This window comes from Dermatophagoides pteronyssinus, unplaced genomic scaffold (genome assembly GCF_027571235.1).
Source record: "Dermatophagoides pteronyssinus isolate colony J.1.1.1.1 unplaced genomic scaffold, Derpt_VIB-CSIC_2022.12 sq0001, whole genome shotgun sequence".
NCBI lineage: Eukaryota > Metazoa > Arthropoda > Arachnida > Sarcoptiformes > Pyroglyphidae > Dermatophagoides > Dermatophagoides pteronyssinus.
In genome coordinates this window covers 5,121,547-5,138,694 of record NW_027461525.1, presented here as the reverse complement: position 1 = coordinate 5,138,694, position 17,148 = coordinate 5,121,547, and the positions used below count along the sequence as shown (strand labels likewise).

General features: G+C 28.3%; 5 protein-coding genes across 7 annotated transcripts; 2 read left to right on the top strand and 3 right to left on the bottom strand.

Moving 5' to 3' along the window:
• Nucleotides 1-1,093: 1,093 nt before the first annotated feature.
• On the bottom strand, nucleotides 1,094-1,968 carry RpS25 (ribosomal protein S25). Its single transcript, XM_027340014.2, has 3 exons — nucleotides 1,841-1,968; nucleotides 1,684-1,770; nucleotides 1,094-1,559 (listed from the first exon to the last, which is right to left on the bottom strand). The coding sequence occupies exons 1-3, from the start codon at nucleotides 1,841-1,843 to the stop codon at nucleotides 1,242-1,244; spliced, it is 408 nt and encodes a 135-aa protein (XP_027195815.2). The 5' UTR covers nucleotides 1,844-1,968; the 3' UTR covers nucleotides 1,094-1,241.
• A 567-nt stretch (nucleotides 1,969-2,535) lies between these two features.
• On the top strand, nucleotides 2,536-7,674 carry LOC113790334 (fatty acyl-CoA reductase 2-like). Of its 3 annotated transcripts, none has more exons than XM_075819574.1 (7): nucleotides 2,536-2,595; nucleotides 5,470-5,802; nucleotides 5,873-6,048; nucleotides 6,120-6,881; nucleotides 6,937-7,066; nucleotides 7,127-7,254; nucleotides 7,319-7,674. In XM_075819574.1, the coding sequence occupies exons 1-7, from the start codon at nucleotides 2,551-2,553 to the stop codon at nucleotides 7,623-7,625; spliced, it is 1,881 nt and encodes a 626-aa protein (XP_075675689.1). In that variant the 5' UTR covers nucleotides 2,536-2,550; the 3' UTR covers nucleotides 7,626-7,674. The 3 variants fall into 3 exon arrangements, with proteins under 3 accessions (XP_075675689.1, XP_075675693.1, XP_027195790.2); XM_075819578.1 differs by lacking the exon at nucleotides 2,536-2,595 and adding an exon at nucleotides 4,765-5,269 and having other exon boundaries at nucleotides 5,475-5,802; XM_027339989.2 differs by lacking the exon at nucleotides 2,536-2,595 and adding an exon at nucleotides 4,765-5,269.
• A 222-nt stretch (nucleotides 7,675-7,896) lies between these two features.
• On the bottom strand, nucleotides 7,897-11,683 carry bur (GMP synthase burgundy). The gene is made up of 8 exons (XM_075819569.1): nucleotides 11,604-11,683; nucleotides 10,399-10,595; nucleotides 10,121-10,333; nucleotides 9,765-10,062; nucleotides 9,529-9,694; nucleotides 8,921-9,465; nucleotides 8,291-8,863; nucleotides 7,897-8,229 (listed from the first exon to the last, which is right to left on the bottom strand). The coding sequence occupies exons 2-8, from the start codon at nucleotides 10,581-10,583 to the stop codon at nucleotides 8,128-8,130; spliced, it is 2,082 nt and encodes a 693-aa protein (XP_075675684.1). The 5' UTR covers nucleotides 10,584-10,595; nucleotides 11,604-11,683; the 3' UTR covers nucleotides 7,897-8,127.
• Nucleotides 11,684-11,713: 30 nt separating this feature from the next.
• LOC113790355 (protein LZIC-like) lies at nucleotides 11,714-13,086 on the bottom strand. Its single transcript, XM_027340013.2, has 4 exons — nucleotides 12,955-13,086; nucleotides 12,647-12,881; nucleotides 12,383-12,563; nucleotides 11,714-12,283 (listed from the first exon to the last, which is right to left on the bottom strand). The coding sequence occupies exons 1-4, from the start codon at nucleotides 13,053-13,055 to the stop codon at nucleotides 12,249-12,251; spliced, it is 552 nt and encodes a 183-aa protein (XP_027195814.2). The 5' UTR covers nucleotides 13,056-13,086; the 3' UTR covers nucleotides 11,714-12,248.
• A 190-nt stretch (nucleotides 13,087-13,276) lies between these two features.
• On the top strand, nucleotides 13,277-14,610 carry LOC113790348 (uncharacterized). Its single transcript, XM_027340007.2, has 3 exons — nucleotides 13,277-13,665; nucleotides 13,728-14,131; nucleotides 14,209-14,610. Exons 1-3 carry the CDS (start codon nucleotides 13,277-13,279, stop codon nucleotides 14,448-14,450), a joined length of 1,035 nt encoding a protein of 344 aa, XP_027195808.2. The 3' UTR covers nucleotides 14,451-14,610.
• Nucleotides 14,611-17,148: the final 2,538 nt, after the last annotated feature.

Here is a 17,148-nt window from a genome sequence, read left to right as displayed (position 1 = left end):
ATATCACTATTTGAAACAAGAAAAACAAACGAAACTACGGTGAAGAATCTGTAGCAGCAGAAAAGAAAACCTTTTTTTTCAATCTAATCAGAATTTATTTCATAATTTTGGACATGTTTTTTGTTTGTTGTTGTTGTTGTTGTTGGTGCACAATTCAAACAACACAATAATGATGAAAAATTGAACTCAGAACTTATTGAAAAACAACCAAAAAACATCAAACAACAAAATGCATAACTGGATTATTATTCTTTCTTTGATTGGGTTTTTTGCTGTTATTGTTGTTGTTGTCAGAATCAAAAAAAAATGCAAAACTTTTTTTTTCACCGATATATTCTACATAAGAATATTTATTTCATTTTCTCTCTTTTTTCATTTTATTCATTTCATTCGCTATATAGCGAACGGAGATGATGATGATGTTTTTTTTCACCATTGCTGCTTTGTTTGGTTATTATTATTTTGGTGATGTTGATGTTGTGAGCTCATATAATAATAATAATGACGGCAACCAAAACAAAAACACCATCATCATCATCATCATTTTTTTTTCTTCATGTTTTTCTCTTTCGTTGAATGATCTATTCATCTTTGTTTGTTGCAGAATTCATTCATTGTTCGAATGAACAGAATATTCTGCTATATACAATGGATACTATTTTGAATATGATATTTCCAACCAATCAATCCGGGTTAAAATAGTCGGTGGTTTTTTTTCGCGTTCGAATTTTTAATTTCGAATGTTTTTTTTATTCGAAAGAATTTTATGGGATCAGAAAGATTCGGGAAAAAAAGATTGACAAAAAAAACAATGTTTCGTTGATAAAAACTTACATTTATAATTGAATAATTAATTTTTAAACCTATAGAAAAAACAAAATCAAAATAAAAACAGAATGATGTTATACGAAATATCATTTCTTCATTTCTGTCTTTTCAACTGTTCATTAATAATTTAAAAATTCAAAAACAAAAAAAAAATTCATTGGAATTTTTTGTTTTAAACCTATCTCTCGAGAAACTTTCTTTTGCTATTACGTAACTATGATGATTATGAAATCCATTATAAAGTAGATTAAATTTTTTTTCATGATTCCAAAATGAAATTGTTGTCTTTCAACCCACACATTGACGTCAATTTTATTGTTTTTTTTTCAATATTTTTTTATTTATTTATTTCAGTAAAAAAAATCATTTTCTTACACGAAAAAAAACCAAAAAATAATGATGTAGAATAAAATTTAGGCCTTTTGTTTGCCTTTTTTACCCTTGGTCGGTTGTTCTTCGACTTCTTCAACTTCGGGTGCATCATCAGCCTTTGTGTTACGGGTAAAAATCATTTGTGAATGATGTTTTTCGATCAATCGGATAAGACCTTTTCCATGTAATTCACTTAATGCACGTTTAGCTAATGATGATCGAACTTTAAGACGTTCGGATACTAAACTTGGTGTTATCAATTTATATGATGGAACTTCTTTTACAAATTTATCATATGTTGCTTTATCGAACAAGACCAAATTGTTCAACTTGTCACGAACTTTTCCTTTCGACCACTTCTTCTTGGTTTTAATTTCAAATCAAACAAACAAAACAAAAAAAAGAATAAGAAAATTTCATTAATGAAAAGGAATATTCAAATTTCTTTCTTCGAAAGAATATCGAAAACAAAATCAAACAAACCTTCTTTTTGGCTTTTCCACCTCCACCTCCTTCTTTTTTAGCTTTCCCACCTTTGGGATCTTTTTTTCCTTTATCTTGTTTTGGTGGCTAAACAGATTATCAAAGAATCGAATTAATTAATCAATTTGAAAATTAAGAAAAATTAAGAAAAACATACCATCGTTGTTCAAGTTTTTCACACACAGAAACACAAAAACAGAAAAGGAAGAGGAATTATTTGAACACGCTGCACAAAATGCTGCATATGCATGCCAAAGCCGCTCACTCTAAAACAGAAAAAAAAATGAAATTCCCAGAAACTTTTTTTTTTTTTTTTGAAAAATTATTTTTGGTCAGAAATATTTCTCATCGAGTTTTGAAAATCGAATCAATAGATGGCGCAGTCGACAAATTTTAATCGATCGAATAATTTCCGTTCGAATCCGAAAAAATGAAAAATGAAAATGAAAAAATCCATATTTGTCAAACATTTTATTAGATCAATATTTTTTTTGAAAAGATTAAAGATGATCGAAGCAACGACGAGCATCTTTAGATTAATTAATTTCATCCGAAAAAAAAAGAAAATGCGTCAATGGAATTTCATTGAATTTTTTGTTTGTTTGTTTGTTTTGTTTTGTTTCTCAAATACTGTACTCAACCGAATTTACCGTGTTTTCCTTCGATGAAATGATGAATTGACAAATTTTTTTTTTTTGTTGAAAAAATTGTTTAACGACCTTAATTTTTTCACAATGAAAATCAATCAATTTCAGCTTCTACGATTAGTACCCTGTTCTTTTTTTCTTTTGTTTTGATTGACAATTTAAAAATTGAAAATTTGTTTTTTTCAAAAAAAAATCAAAATCCATTCGATAAACCAATTTAATGTGTAATTCTTTTCAATTCATTCGATTTCAACAGAAAAAAAAGGTAAGTTCATTTTACAATGAAATATTTCTTTTTTTGACCAGACAACAAAAAAAGAAAAAAAGTTTCCTTTTTTTTTACTTGGTTCCTGGTTTGTTGTTGTTATTATTATTGTTTTTCTCGACAACAACAATCAAATTTTTTTTGTTTCTCTTTAATTTTTGTTCAATCAATCAATTCACATCTAAATCAGGATCATTATCAATATATAGACTATTTTCAATCATGACATCCAAAAAACTTTCAGATGACCTTGAGCCCATATAATGTGAAAAGATTGTTTTCTTTTCTTTTCTTTTTTCGATTGCAAATTTAAATCCTGTTTCATTCATTCATTCATTTATTATGAAAAATCAAATCAAAAAGTGAAACAACAACAACAACACAGTGATTTGTGTTCTCAATTGTTTTTCATTTCATACCGGTTCCAAACAGACACACACAGCACACAGGTGTACACACAGCCTTGTTTGTTCCATTGTTTGACCTACTAACTGATATCCTGCAAAAAAAAAAAATATATGATATGATATTTATGCCATCATGATAACAAAACGAAAATGAAAATTTATTTCATTTTATCACATTTTTTTTGTGTGTGTTTTATTTTTATGCCCATTCCATTAATATTTAACATCATAATAATAACATAATAATCTTCCCACACACACAAATTGAATAATCAATTTTAATGAATATAAAATTAGTTGACCTTTTCTTTAAGATTTTGCTTATTTTTCTTTCTCTCTCTCTCTCTCTCTCTCTCTCTCTCCCTTACTTATTATATGGATGTTTTTTTTATTGGATGATTTTATCACATTTTTTTTCGTTTTTTGTTGTTGTTGTTGTTGTTGGTTTAGTTTTATCTAACACATGAATATAAATGGGGAAAAAACGTATGATTTTTTTTTTTTTTTTTTGGACAACATAAAAGGTCACAATTTTTGTTGTTGTTTGTTTGTTGTTCAATGAACTTCCTTGATTTGAATCCAGACTTTCTTTCAGTCATCAAGATCTTCTTGTTTTCAAATACACGTTTTTTATTTCTACTCTCACTATTGCTCTTGACTTTCATCCTTATTAAGACGAGATGAGGTCAGAAATTTTTTTGCACTTGCAAAAAAAAAAATTTCAGATAACATCTTTTTTTTGTTAGTGAAACAAAAAATCAAGATCAAATACATTGGAGAACAAAAAAAAAGAGAAAGTTAAATTGGCCCCAAAAATGGTATCATTTAACGAAATCGATGGCATCGATTTTCATTTCTTTAAATCCATCATTTACATTGATGAATTCATATTCATTATTTCTATCAATATAATCATTTTTTGTTTTTTTTCCAAAAATGTCCAAAAACATCCTTTTCCGCTTTCTCTTTTGCGTTCTGTGTTTGTTTGTTCATGTTTGATGTTTTGGAAATTTCTTTTTGTACATCATGAAAAATATTGAAAATTTTCATAACATCATTTGCATATGATGTTGATGCAGAAAAATTATAGGAAAAAAATAACATTCGATACAATTCTGATGTTTTCATCAATTCAACAACAACAATAACAAATGCCAGGCAGGAAAGAAGCCATTTCGATACAATTACTGTAAATGGAAAAGATTTTTATTTTTTTCTTTTTTTTTTTGCTTTTTTTTTGCTTTTTTTTCTTTTTTTTCATATGAAAAGGTTTGTTTTTTCTCTTCTCTCAACAAATGATGATGATGATTTGTTGTTGTTGTTTGTTACAATCTCAATTTGATACTTTAGAAAGTGTGCTGGTGTGTGTATCAAAATAAAAAAAAAAATATCGACTTAGGGACTGGAACATGCAAAACAAAAAATACAGCACACACACAAACACAGCGATAATTTTTTTTATCGGATTTTCTTCATTCATTCACATCAACAACAAAAAAAAAGCAAACAAACACAGAAAATTCAATGTCAATATTATTAAACGTTTGTTAAACAAACAAAAATGAAATTGAACTTGAAATTAATTGGTAATGATGATTATGATGATCTGAAGTTATATGAACATGAAGAAGATTGTTCATAGTCATCATCATCGTCATCATTATTGAATTTATTATTTTTTTTTGTGTATGCCTGAAATTTCCCGATTTTTTTTTTGCAAAAATAAGTTATCATCAGTTTTGTTTCTTTTTTGTTTCAATTTTTTTTGTTTGTTTCAATTCAATAATCATTGTGTTTTTGTCCAGTCGTCTTCAAGATCGTTTGATTTTTTCGTTGTTTGTTGTTGTTGCTGTGTGTGTTTGTGAATCTTTTTTTTTGTGACCAATTAATATCATGGCCATCGTTTGTTGTTGGCGATGGTGGTGTTTGCACTGTCTGTGATTAGATTGTTTTTTTTTTTGAAAATTAAATTCAATTAATATCGGTGAATTTCACCGATATTTTTCTTTTAAATTTCAATTTTTGATTAAAAGTTTGACGCATATCCATGACGAAAGAAGAATATTTTTGTTTTTTTTGTTTTTTATTAATCAAAAAGAAAAACCCCGGTCAGATTACTGACCTATCAATTGTATGACGATCATCAATCTAGGAAATTCTTTCGAATCGATCAAATTTCTGGTGCTACTGTATTTATTATCGTCGCCTATTTTAGCTAATTGTTATTGATCCGGTGCATAATTTTTTTTAGTTCAACAATTTTTAATGTAAATGAATGATTATGATTATTATTATTATTATTATTATCACCAAAATTATCCCCTATCCCATAATGGAAAGTGTGTTTTTATCATTTTTGTTTTCTACATTAAGCATATTCTTGATTTAATAATACTTCCGTTTTGTTTTTGTTTTTCCCCTATTTTTTGTTTGTTTTTTTTTCTTCAATACTTTATATAAATAAAAGGATAGAAATTCTTTTCAACATTCATTTCCTAAAATAATCATAAACAACAAAATGAAAACAATGAATGAAAATCATCGTAACGTTATTGATAATGCTAATATGGATGAGATGCATACATCATTAGGTGTAATGAATTCAATTAATGATTCATTAATTTCATCATTCTATGCAAATAAATCAATATTTATTACCGGTGCATCCGGTTTTATGGGTAAAGTTTTGGTTGAAAAATTACTTCGATCATGTTCGAATATTAAATCAATTTATATTCTTCTTCGTACGAAGAAAAATGTTGATCCATGTGATCGATTGAATGAGCTTATTCGATCAAAGGTTTGTCATTTGAAAAAAAAAATAAAATAAATTTATTCTCGATTTTTGTATTGAAAATTTTTTCTATTAGATTTTCGATAGAGTTCGTGAAATGAATGCTAACCTTTTGGATAAAGTGATTGTAATTCCTGGTGACATTGTATTACCCGGTTTAGGTATTTCCGATACTAACATTGAATTATTAAATCAAGAAGTTTCAATCGTTTTTCATTCGGCTGCCACTGTTAAGTTTGATGAGCCAATGAGGTTTGTAAATTATTTGATTTTTTGTTTTTAATGAGAAAAAATTGGCAATTTTCTATTTCTATCCTATTTAGAACTTCAATCAATTTCAATGCATTAGGTACGAGACATATGTTGGAACTTTGTCGTAAAATGAAAAAATTGGAAGCATTTGTTCATGTTTCTACGGCTTACTCTAATTGTGACCGTCATGATGTTGGTGAACAATTTTATCCAATTACTGTGCCATATAATAAAATAATCGAACTTAACGAATGGATGGATGATGAAACATTAGCAGCGGTAACACCTCAATTGTTAGGTAATCGACCTAACACTTATACCTATACAAAAGCGTTAGCCGAAACATTATTATTGAATGAACAAGGTACACTTCCTGTTGCCATTGTACGGCCATCTATTGTTACTGCTGCTTGGCGTGAACCATATCCCGGTTGGGTGGACAATATTAATGGACCAACTGGAATGGTATTGGCTTCGGGTAAAGGATTATTGCGATCAATGTTGTATGATTCAAAGGCTTGTGCCGATATAATCCCAGTGGATATGGTAATCAATTTAATGATAGCCGTTGCATGGTATACTGCTATGCGAAGACCAAAAAATATTCAAATTTATAATTGTACTTCGGGAACATTGAATACACTGAAATGGAGTGATATCGAAAGGATCGTTTTCCCGTTAATAATAAAATATCCCAGCCTTAATGTTTTTCGATATCCAGGTGGAACATTCAAAGAATCTGGATCATTCAATCGAATTTGTAGTGTTTTTTGTCATTTAATACCGGCATATCTAATCGATGGTATACGTTTGTTATGCTGGCAAAAACCAATGTATGTTATGCTATCAATATTATAATGTTTTTTAATAATTTTTTTTTCTCAATAGGCTTATTCGAATTTACCAAAAACTTCAACGAGCAATCGAAGCACTTGAATATTTCACAACACGTGGATGGAATTTTGATTCCACAAATGTGATTGCTTTGTCACAAGAACTTCGAGGTATCGATCAAAAGGTAAGCTTTGAAAATATCATATTTTTTATTGATGATAAAATATATAATGAAAAATAACAGGAATTTCATTTTGATGTTCGAAATCTAAATTGGTCATCATATTGGGAAGATTATGTACTTGGAATAAGAAAATTTATTTTAAAAGAAGAAATTTCAACATTACCTAAAGCAAGAAAAAACTTGAAAAGGTTTGAATTTTTATAATAAGTATTATCCAATTAATCTCATTCATTTCATTAATTAAATAAATAGAATTTATTACATTCAACAATTTCTTTATCTATCTATTGCAATGATTATTTCATATTTATTGGCCACAAGTACATCATTCTTTCCATATGAATGGCTTTCATCAATCATGACAATCATATGGCCAACCGAATTCATTGTACAACAATATAATCTAAATCCACAATCATCTCCAATATTTGAGCATCCATTATCAATGAATTTCACATCAATAACTCAATCATCCATACAATCACAATCAAGACATTCATCATTATGGACATTATTGGCATCGTATATAGGTTTACCGACCACATCAATCACTACTTGAGACCCATGAATACACATGAATAAACAAAAAAAAAAAAAAAAAATACAAATATTTTATTTTACAATTTTCATCATCATTTTTATTAATTAATTAATCCATGACCATATTATATTGGATAAGTTATAAATAATTTTCTCCAAAGAAAACCTTTTATATTGTTGTTGACCTATAGGTGCATTGATTGCAATTGTTGGTTTTTTTTTTAAAAAAAATATCGAGAAATATTTATTATTTTAACTATATCTATTTAAATTAAATTATTAAAAAAAAATTATTCTTTTTAAAAAAATTTATTAGTTATTGAGTTTTATTATTTATTTTTTTTTTTATAAGGGACGATGAAGGAAAAAAAATGCAAGCCTATATTAAAATGGTCTTTTTTTTCGCATGTTTTGTAATTCAATTTTTTTTCCAATAAAAAACATTATCAAAATCATTTATGGATTTTTGTCGGTTTCTTTATATATGATTGAGGTGACATTTTTTTCAAACGCTGTTTTCATTATTCCCATTCGGTTGTTCCCGGTGGTTTCGGTGTCAGATCGTATAGAACACGTGAAATACCAGGTATTTGTTTAATAGTTTCGGCCATTTCATTAAACACCTATTTTGAGAAATGAATGATTAGAAAAAAAATAGAATATTCAGATTTGATTTATACTTACGGCGAACGGTATTTGCTTATTTGGAATAACGGGAACGCCGGTCATAAAATCTTCAGTTAGAAAAGTTCGTATGACTACTGAACGTTGATAGGATTGCTGTCGTGTTATAACTTCACGATCAAAATGTATCGGTATGAGTATAACTGGCATTTGCGAAACTTTATGGCCCATGTTATGTGCAAACATTATATTATTAGCTACGTGGTCCGCTTCACGTAACTGGGCGATCACAGTTGGCGTCAACGTTGTTTGAGTAATGTTCACCACTGGAGATTTTACCGATTCGCCGAAAATATAACAAACACGATTGACATTATGACAAATACGAGGTATCAATTTTGCAAGCCGTGCCAATTGTTGAAATTTATCTGCTATAGTTGCTTCGTCTTCATTTGGTGAAGCATCTTCAGATAGGCCAACGACATAGCTATATGAACGACAATCACCTTGAACACCAACTGATTTGATTGGTAATAAGCTGGCAACAAATTTATATTTGGTGGAAAATTTTTCTAAAAATTCGCGATCATCTTCCTCACAGCTGCTATGAATTTTACTTATCATCGAGTGTTTCTGTAAATGACAAACAATTTACAAATGATTACCTAACGTTTAAATACAAATGCATACCCTTTGTAAAGAGGTCGCATAGCTGACGATCACTTTAAGAAGAACCGATGTTTCAGAATAATCTTTTTCCATATAAGGCTCATCTGCGCACAATATACGAACAGCCAAACCAGGTCCAGGAAATGGATGACGATTAACAAGCTCGTCAGATAGGCCCAAATCACGACCAAGTATACGAACTTCATCTTTATGAAAATCTTTTAATGGTTCAACTACACGACCTTCATCGCGTAGCTTTCTAACCAATTCAGTATCATTATGATGAGTTTTTATGGCATCTGCTTTTGAGCTGGCCAATGAAGATGCACTTTCAATCAGATCAGGCCTTAATGTTCCTTGGCCAAGAAGAACATCGTTCGGATCAAGTTTTAGATCACGAATGATATCATCTGCTATTCTTATAAATGTATCGCCAATAATTTTTCTCTTCTCTTCGGGTGATGTAACTAAACTCAATGGTTTAGTGACATATTTCTTTTCAGGCTCTTCTTTTGACAATGAAATCACTGTGGTGGCATTGTAGAAGGTTAATGCAGCATTGATGACTAAAAAAAAGAGAGAAAAAAAATAGATATAGATATCAAAACAGAAACAACAAATGAAATTACTTTTCATATCAAGGCCAACTTTTTTAAGCGATTCTTCAACAAGGCGACTTTCGTTTTTGCGCATAAATCCATTGTCAATATGAATTGCAATAACTTGATCAGGATTAAGTGCTTTACGAAGTAACGCTGCACATACAGATGAATCAACACCACCACTAACAAGATTCTAACAATGTAAAAACAATTTAATTGTAAAAACATTATGGTGTGAAAAAAAACATACACCGGAAACTTACCAGGACTTTATTGTTGCCGACAACTTTACGAATGTATTCAATACATTCAGATTCTCTTGATCGCATTGTAAATGTTCCCTTCAAGCCGGCAATATTGTAGAGAAAATTCTTCAACATTGCATTGCCATTAGTGGAAAGAGTTACTTCAGGATGGAATTGAACACCATAAAGTTTCATCATATCGTTAGCGATGGCTACAATGATATTATTGGAAGTAGCTATCACTTTAAAATCTTTTGCAACCACCGATAAAGAATCACCATGTGTCAATAAGACATCTTGCTTTGGCGTCAAATTACTTTATAGAAACAAATACATTAAAACCAATAATAATAAGTAAAATCAAAAAACAATACCTAAACAATGGATTAGTATTATCCACAGAAATGGTAAATTGTCCATCTTCACGAGCATCTTTGCGTAAAACTGAGCCACCAAATTCTTTATTCAGCATTTGCATTCCATAACAGATACCCAATACGGGCAATCCAACACGAAATATTTCTGGATCATAAGGCAAAGCTTGATCAGAGAATACGGATCCTGGTCCACCAGAAATTATTATAGCCCTAAAATAATCATAAATATAATATAAAAATTCTTAAAGAAATTTATTCATAAACAATTTATTTACTTGTATTGTTTCTCCAACAAAACTTTAGCCGGTGTTTGCAATGGAAGTATATGTGATTCTACATTCAATTCACGAACTTTTCGATCAATTAATTTTCCATATTGAGCACCACAATCAAGAATAGCAATTCTTTCATCATGAAGTTGACCATTCGTTTTTAATGTTGATCCATTTGTTGATGACATTTTTTCTTTTTTTTTTTTTTTTTGTTTTGTTAATATGATTTTATAATATAAATGATATTATTAATTATTATTATTATTTGCAATTATAAACTAAATTTTTTTATAAAATGATGATGATGATGATGATGATGAATATTATTTATTCGAATTATATTTAAGTGTTTTAAAAAAAATCAATAAAATCAAGAAAAAAGCCATTTGATTATTTTTTTTCTTTATCAACTATCACATTCGAATGATTAATATTAACATGACAAGAGATTTATATTTTGTTTTTTGTTTTTGAAGAGAAACAAGAAAACAACAAACAATTCGAACAGCTGAAAAAATTCTTTGGTGTTATTTTTGTTTGTCTGGTGTTAATGAAATTCTTTAAAAGAAAAGAAACTGTTATAGAATTGGTCAAATCTTTTTCGAATGATGATGGTCAAAATGATTGAATTATTATTATCATCACATACAGACGCATACACAAACGATTATAAAAACAAAAGACAATATGATGATGATGACATTGACATAGATTTTTTTTTCGTTTCATTCATCAACAAAAAATCTTTATCGAATTAAACGAATATTGAGATTTAAACAATTATCATGATCATTAGGTAATATTCACAGTTACGATTCGTTTTTTTTCGAATCAAAACACAGAATAAAATTCAATTAGAATCCAACAAAAAACAAATAATTCGATCGAATGTGGAATCATTAAATGAGAATCCGAGAAGAATATATTGGCCAGGATAGGAAAAAAAAAGCCGAAGCAGAATGTTCACAACACACACACACCAAACACAACAGAAATACAACACACGCCTTACCTTTTAGTTACATGCCACTTCTAAATGGCTAAAATTATTGTGGGGTGGTGAGAGAGGGGGGAAAGGCAAAGACAAAATCAGCGAAAGAGAGGTAGCTCGAAAGAATGTTTTGTTCATAAAACACGTTACAAAATTTTTTGAAAATAAAAATCCTTTTGAAAAAATTTTTCAAAATGTAAATTACTCACCTTTTTTAAAAAAAACAAATTAGAAAAAAATAATTAATGAAATGTTTATGCTGCTGCTATTCGACAACGACCACCGCCAATAATGATTGATAAAAAAGGAATGAATAAGAAATATATATTTTGCATATAAAAAAATGATGATCAAATTTATTTGAATCACGAAAAATTTTCAAAACATCAAGATTATTGATTGATTAAAGTTGATAAATTCAAAGGGATTCACATGCTTCTGTGTATTTAATGTGTGTGTTTTTTGATCTGAATAGATCTCCAGAAAGCCTAATGGTCTTTATTATTCGATAAAAAAGATAAGATACCACGAACCATCGTTTATCATCGTTTTGATCATGGTATTTCTTAATATCCAAACATTCTTTGTCATGGAAAAGCAGAGAAAGAAAAAGAAGATGATGACATTATGGCATGATGATCAAATCGAATGTTTAAAAACGGTAAAATGATTCGATGAAATTCTTCTAATCAGTTGATATATGATATATATTGTGTAGATATGATACAATCACAAGTAAATATTTTTTCTTTTTATCAAACAAACAAAAAAAAAAAATGAAAAGAAAAGGAAATTCAGCTCTATACAAACTTAAAAGATAAATAATAATAAAATCAAATAAATGATGGCATCAAAGTTGATTTCATTTTAAAATCTTTGATAAATTTTGTTCAGAAACTGTTGGTAAGTGAAAGAGACGAAAAAAAATAAAAATTTGCAATCAAAAAATTAGATTTCAAAGTACAAATCGAATGAAAAATTTTTTTTTCTGCATACCGGTTTCTTGTTGCTGTATCCGGCTAAATTCTCGCAATGAATCGGTAGTATTATTCTGAAGAAAAAGTTTCTCATCAATTGAAAGTTTGTCGTCCAATCTTTGCAGAGCAGCCAATATTTCGGTTTTCTGTAAATCATACGATTCTTTTGTCAATGTACCAATTTTATGATCACGTTCAATCTTGATAATTGAAAAAAAAAGAAAAGTTAAAATACCGGTCCAAGAAACAAAAAAAAATCTAATATCCAAATTCAAATACTCACATCGGCTAGCTTAAGTCTTAATTGTGTGGGCTGTTTTTTGGCAAATAATCGAATAATTTCTGGTGTACGAAATGCATTACTAATAGCTGCCTGTATGGCCAATTGAAATGAACTAATCTCATCGATCAAGGTGATATCGCCTTTTTTAAATTTAATTAATGAATCATTAAATTCTTTTAATTGTTCAATAGTTTCGGTTTTTGTTTCTTCATATTCATCGATATCAAGATCATTTCTGTGTGTTTCATAATGTTGGTTTCAGAATGAATATTTATTCAAGACAAGATGAACAACAACAACAAACTTACTTGCAAGCTTCAAGATCGGCTAATTGTGCAACCAAACGATCAAGTTGACATTCAAGATTAGCTCTTAATTGACTAGTTTCTGCTTGTCCTCTTGTATTCATTGTTTTCAAAAAAAAAACAAACAATTTCAATATTGATCATTTATTGATTAAACGGTATTGGCAGTAATATTGGTTGAAGAAAAATTTCCCAGAAATATGATTGATGTGAAGAAAGTTTTTTCGGAAAAGATTAATCATTTATGTTAATCATTTGATTTGATGATAAATATTTTTAATTATTATTTAACAAAAATTCTGATTAATTTATTTGAAGAAAAAAAATGTCAAACGAAACTAATAATAATGATAATAATGTTGCAGTCGAAGAAGTACCAGAAGATCCTACAATTATTGATCCAAATAAAACATTAAACGATGGTAAAACTTATCTGATTACAAAACGTTATGAAAAATATGAAGATTCCGAAGAATCAACCGATTATGAACCAATAGAATTGGATATTGATTCAAAAGAATTAGAATTTACACATTGTCGTATAGCAACGATTAAAAATTTCAATGTACTCAATAAAACCGAATTTCTTGGTTTACGAAATAATTTGATAAACAAAATTGAAGGTCTAACACAGCTTATCACACTTCGTGAGCTTGAATTGTATGATAATCAAATTGAAAAAATTGAAAATTTATCAAATCTAATAAATTTAGAGTAAGTAATTATTGAAATGAAACTAAAATTTATTAATCTTTTGTCATTATTCTTTTGGTCAGAGTTCTTGATCTTTCATTTAATCGACTAAAACGTATCGAAGGACTTGATACATTGGTTAATTTGAAAAAATTATTTCTTATTAATAATCAAATTGAAAAAATTGAAAATTTAAATCAATTAATTAATTTGGAAACATTAGAATTAGGTGCAAATCGTATAAGAAAAATTGAAAACATTGAAAATCTATCAAAACTTGAAAATTTATTTTTGGGCAAAAACAAGGTGACTAAATTGGAAAATTTAGATCATCTTCATTCGTTAACATTATTAAGCATACAATCAAATCGTATAATCAAAATTGAAGGATTGGATTGTTTGACGAAATTGGAACAACTGTATATTAGTCATAATGGAATAAACAAAATTGAAAATCTTGATAAAAATCTAATGATCAATACACTTGGTTTGTGTTTTTTTTTAATTATAGATTTTTTTTGTTGAAAAAAATTTTAATTTAATTTCTCCCCCCAAAAAAAATAGATTTGGCTGGCAATCAAATCAAACAATTTGAAAATATTGAACATTTAATTGAACTTGAAGAACTTTGGTGTAATGATAATCAAATTAATGATTGGCATAATGTTGAAATGTTGGCCAAATTACCAAAATTATCAACCGTTTATTTGGAACGAAATCCAATCGCAAACGATCCTATGTATCGTAAAAAATTAATGCTCATTGTACCTATATTGAAACAAATTGATGCAACAATATGTCGATAGAATGATGATTGTCTTTGACCAATTACACTGTTGTTTTTTTTCTCCCGATATTTTGTGATTTTTGACAATATTTTTTTTTCGTCAATTTTTTCCACACAAAAATAAAATAGTTATTTGTGATTGTGACTGGTTACCCTCTTATCACGATGACAAAACTTTATGTTCTTTTTTTTTTGTTTGTTGTTCAATGCTATTGGTAACGTGATAATAATATATTTGTTTACCGGAACCTTTCCTTAATGTGTATTTGTTTACATTAACATTTTTTTTTTTAAATGGAAAATATCCAGTCAAGTTCATTGATTGATTCAGTATAACTAACCCTTATGGCTAGGAAAAAAAAAACATTACATTACTAAGGTTCAATCAACAGATTTTTTTTTTTGACAGATTATAGTAACATAATAATATGGCAGTCCAAATTTACAAACAAAATAGAATTGCAATTTTGAAAAAAAAACAAAAAATGTAAATGTAAATGTAAAATTTGTAAATATCAGTAATAATTATTTATAGTTCAATCAAGTATTTGAATTGGAAACATGATGACGATTCGATTGATTTTTTTTTTTGATTTTTTGGTTGGATAATCACGATTTCAGCATTCTTTCTATTCATGTTGGTTTCAAGCGAAATCATTGGAGAAACAAAAATCGATTAGATAGCCAAGTAAAAAAAAGCATGTGACCAATTTTATAGTGGAAAAAGTCATAATGATAATTGTGGCTTGATTTTTTTTTTTTTTTTTTTTTGATTCGATTCGTGGCACATTTCTTTCATCAATTTATTCTCGTTTTATTATTATTAACTATTTTCTGGGTACAAAGAAGACTTAAATTTGTATATCGTTCATTTGATTAAATTATTTTGATTAGATTAGATTAGTTGTTGTTACGAAGAAATTATTCATTTTTTTGGTTATATTTAAACATTGACATCTAATCATTTTTGTATTAGAAAAATGACATTGTCGCGATGCCATCCATTAGAACGACGACGACGATGAAAGCAAACTTCACTGCATAGCAAAACTAAATTTGAATTTTTTAAAAGAAAGGAAAAAAATTTAAATAAAAAAAGGAAAAAAAACAATAGAAATGAATACAACATTCTAGTAAATTCTATTTACAAAAAAATTTACAAAACTGTCGGACTGACTGACTGATAACCAGAAAAAAAACAAATATATCCATAGATAACATCATCAGGAAAATGTTTGTTTGTTTTGTTTGATGATCATTCGAGATGATTCGATCCTGGATATAATGGAAAATGCCCAAACATCTTTAAAAATCTAAATTTTTTTTTAATGAACTTAGTTTTTAAACCTTATGTAATTGTTTTATTTTGTTTTGCTAATTTACATCTGGGTTTTCTCCGGTATCCATGTGTGTGTGTGTGTGTTTGTTGCCCACCAATGTAACCCAATGTAATTAAATTACCTGTGATCGGCCATCATTTTTTTAAAAAGCTGTGACCTCAATTAAAAACACCTGTAATTAATCCTAACACACACACATACAGATCACCTAAGTGGTGTCTTAAAGAAAAGAAAAGAAAAAGATCTTGATCCAAGATAATATCAAAACATCATCATCTTACCAAAAGGTAAACAAACAAAACAAAAAAAAAAAAGAAAAGTACAGAAAAAATGGAACAAGGTCAATTAGAAAACAACAACTAAGAAAATCAATCATTTTTTGCAAAGAATATTGATCGATTAGAATTTTTGGTATTTTTTCTCTTTTTTTTCACTTTTCCCCAACGGATCAATATTGACATTGACCAAAAATTGATTGTTTTTCTGGTTTGTTTCCAATGATGATCAATAACGATGATTTTTGAAGCATCAATCAAAATCATTGCAAAGGTAAATGGTAAATGGTTTATTGATTGATTGATTCGACCTTAGTGAAAAAATAATTCAATAAACTAATAGGAGGAAGAACCATCACCGACAATTACCACCACAAGCGAAAAATAAAGGAAGGAAGGAGAAAAATTTTTTCTTTCATTACCCATTTTGATTGAATTGATTTTCTTTCTTTTGAAATATTTTTTTTTTTTAATCATCATTTTTCGTTCTAAAAATATACTTTTTTTTCTGATTATCATCATCATCAGTATCATTGATTATAATGAAATGTTCATTTCATTGATATGGCAGTAAAAAAAATCGATCAAATGACCAAACTTAATCAATCAATCAATCAAATACACCGGATATCTAATCCATGTTTGAATACTGTTTAGTACTGTGCAACAACCACATATCATGATTATCATTCATGATGATGACAGCAACATTTAATACATTCAATATTCAGACAATTATCATCATCAAGTATCAAAATTCATGCTATAATCAGTCAATCGATCGATCGATCGATCAATCACTCAATTGGTTCCACCATTCGGACCTTAAACTTTTGCTTTTTTTTCTTTTTGTTTGATGACATTGTTCGTTTTATGGTTCGCGTCATTCAAATTGAATTCGCAAAAATTTAAATCAATCGATCATATTCGGAATTATTGATTCTTGAATTTCTTTTTTTTTCCATTGAAACAAACCCACCAAGAATTACACCATTACCAGCAACAATCAAATGATCCGGGTCCCTATGTTTCAATTTCGGGACACAAAAAATGTATTTTTTTTTTTTTTTTTGGATATAAAAAGGATGATGTTCTGTAATTA

Bases quoted from the DNA above. Each gene is read 5' to 3' on its own strand.
- RpS25 (XM_027340014.2), bottom strand. The intron at 1,560-1,683 runs GTTTGTTTGATT...AAAACCAAGAAG, and splicing joins GTGGAAAAGCCAAAAAGAAG to AAGTGGTCGAAAGGAAAAGT.
- LOC113790334 (XM_075819574.1), top strand. From the start codon at position 2,551: ATGTGTAATTCTTTTCAATTCATTCGATTTCAACAGAAAAAAAAG. The intron at 5,803-5,872 runs GTTTGTCATTTG...TTTTTCTATTAG, and splicing joins ATGAGCTTATTCGATCAAAG to ATTTTCGATAGAGTTCGTGA. The intron at 6,882-6,936 runs GTATGTTATGCT...TTTTCTCAATAG, and splicing joins TTATGCTGGCAAAAACCAAT to GCTTATTCGAATTTACCAAA.
- bur (XM_075819569.1), bottom strand. From the start codon at position 10,583: ATGTCATCAACAAATGGATCAACATTAAAAACGAATGGTCAACTTCAT. The intron at 10,334-10,398 runs GTAAATAAATTG...TGATTATTTTAG, and splicing joins TTGTTGGAGAAACAATACAA to GGCTATAATAATTTCTGGTG. The intron at 9,695-9,764 runs GTAAGTTTCCGG...TTACATTGTTAG, and splicing joins TCGGCAACAATAAAGTCCTG to AATCTTGTTAGTGGTGGTGT.
- LOC113790355 (XM_027340013.2), bottom strand. From the start codon at position 13,055: ATGAATACAAGAGGACAAGCAGAAACTAGTCAATTAAGAGCTAATCTT. The intron at 12,564-12,646 runs GTGAGTATTTGA...TCAATTATCAAG, and splicing joins TAAGACTTAAGCTAGCCGAT to ATTGAACGTGATCATAAAAT. The intron at 12,284-12,382 runs GTATGCAGAAAA...ACTTACCAACAG, and splicing joins GATACAGCAACAAGAAACCG to TTTCTGAACAAAATTTATCA.
- LOC113790348 (XM_027340007.2), top strand. From the start codon at position 13,277: ATGTCAAACGAAACTAATAATAATGATAATAATGTTGCAGTCGAAGAA. The intron at 13,666-13,727 runs GTAAGTAATTAT...TCTTTTGGTCAG, and splicing joins TCAAATCTAATAAATTTAGA to AGTTCTTGATCTTTCATTTA. The intron at 14,132-14,208 runs GTTTGTGTTTTT...CAAAAAAAATAG, and splicing joins TCTAATGATCAATACACTTG to ATTTGGCTGGCAATCAAATC.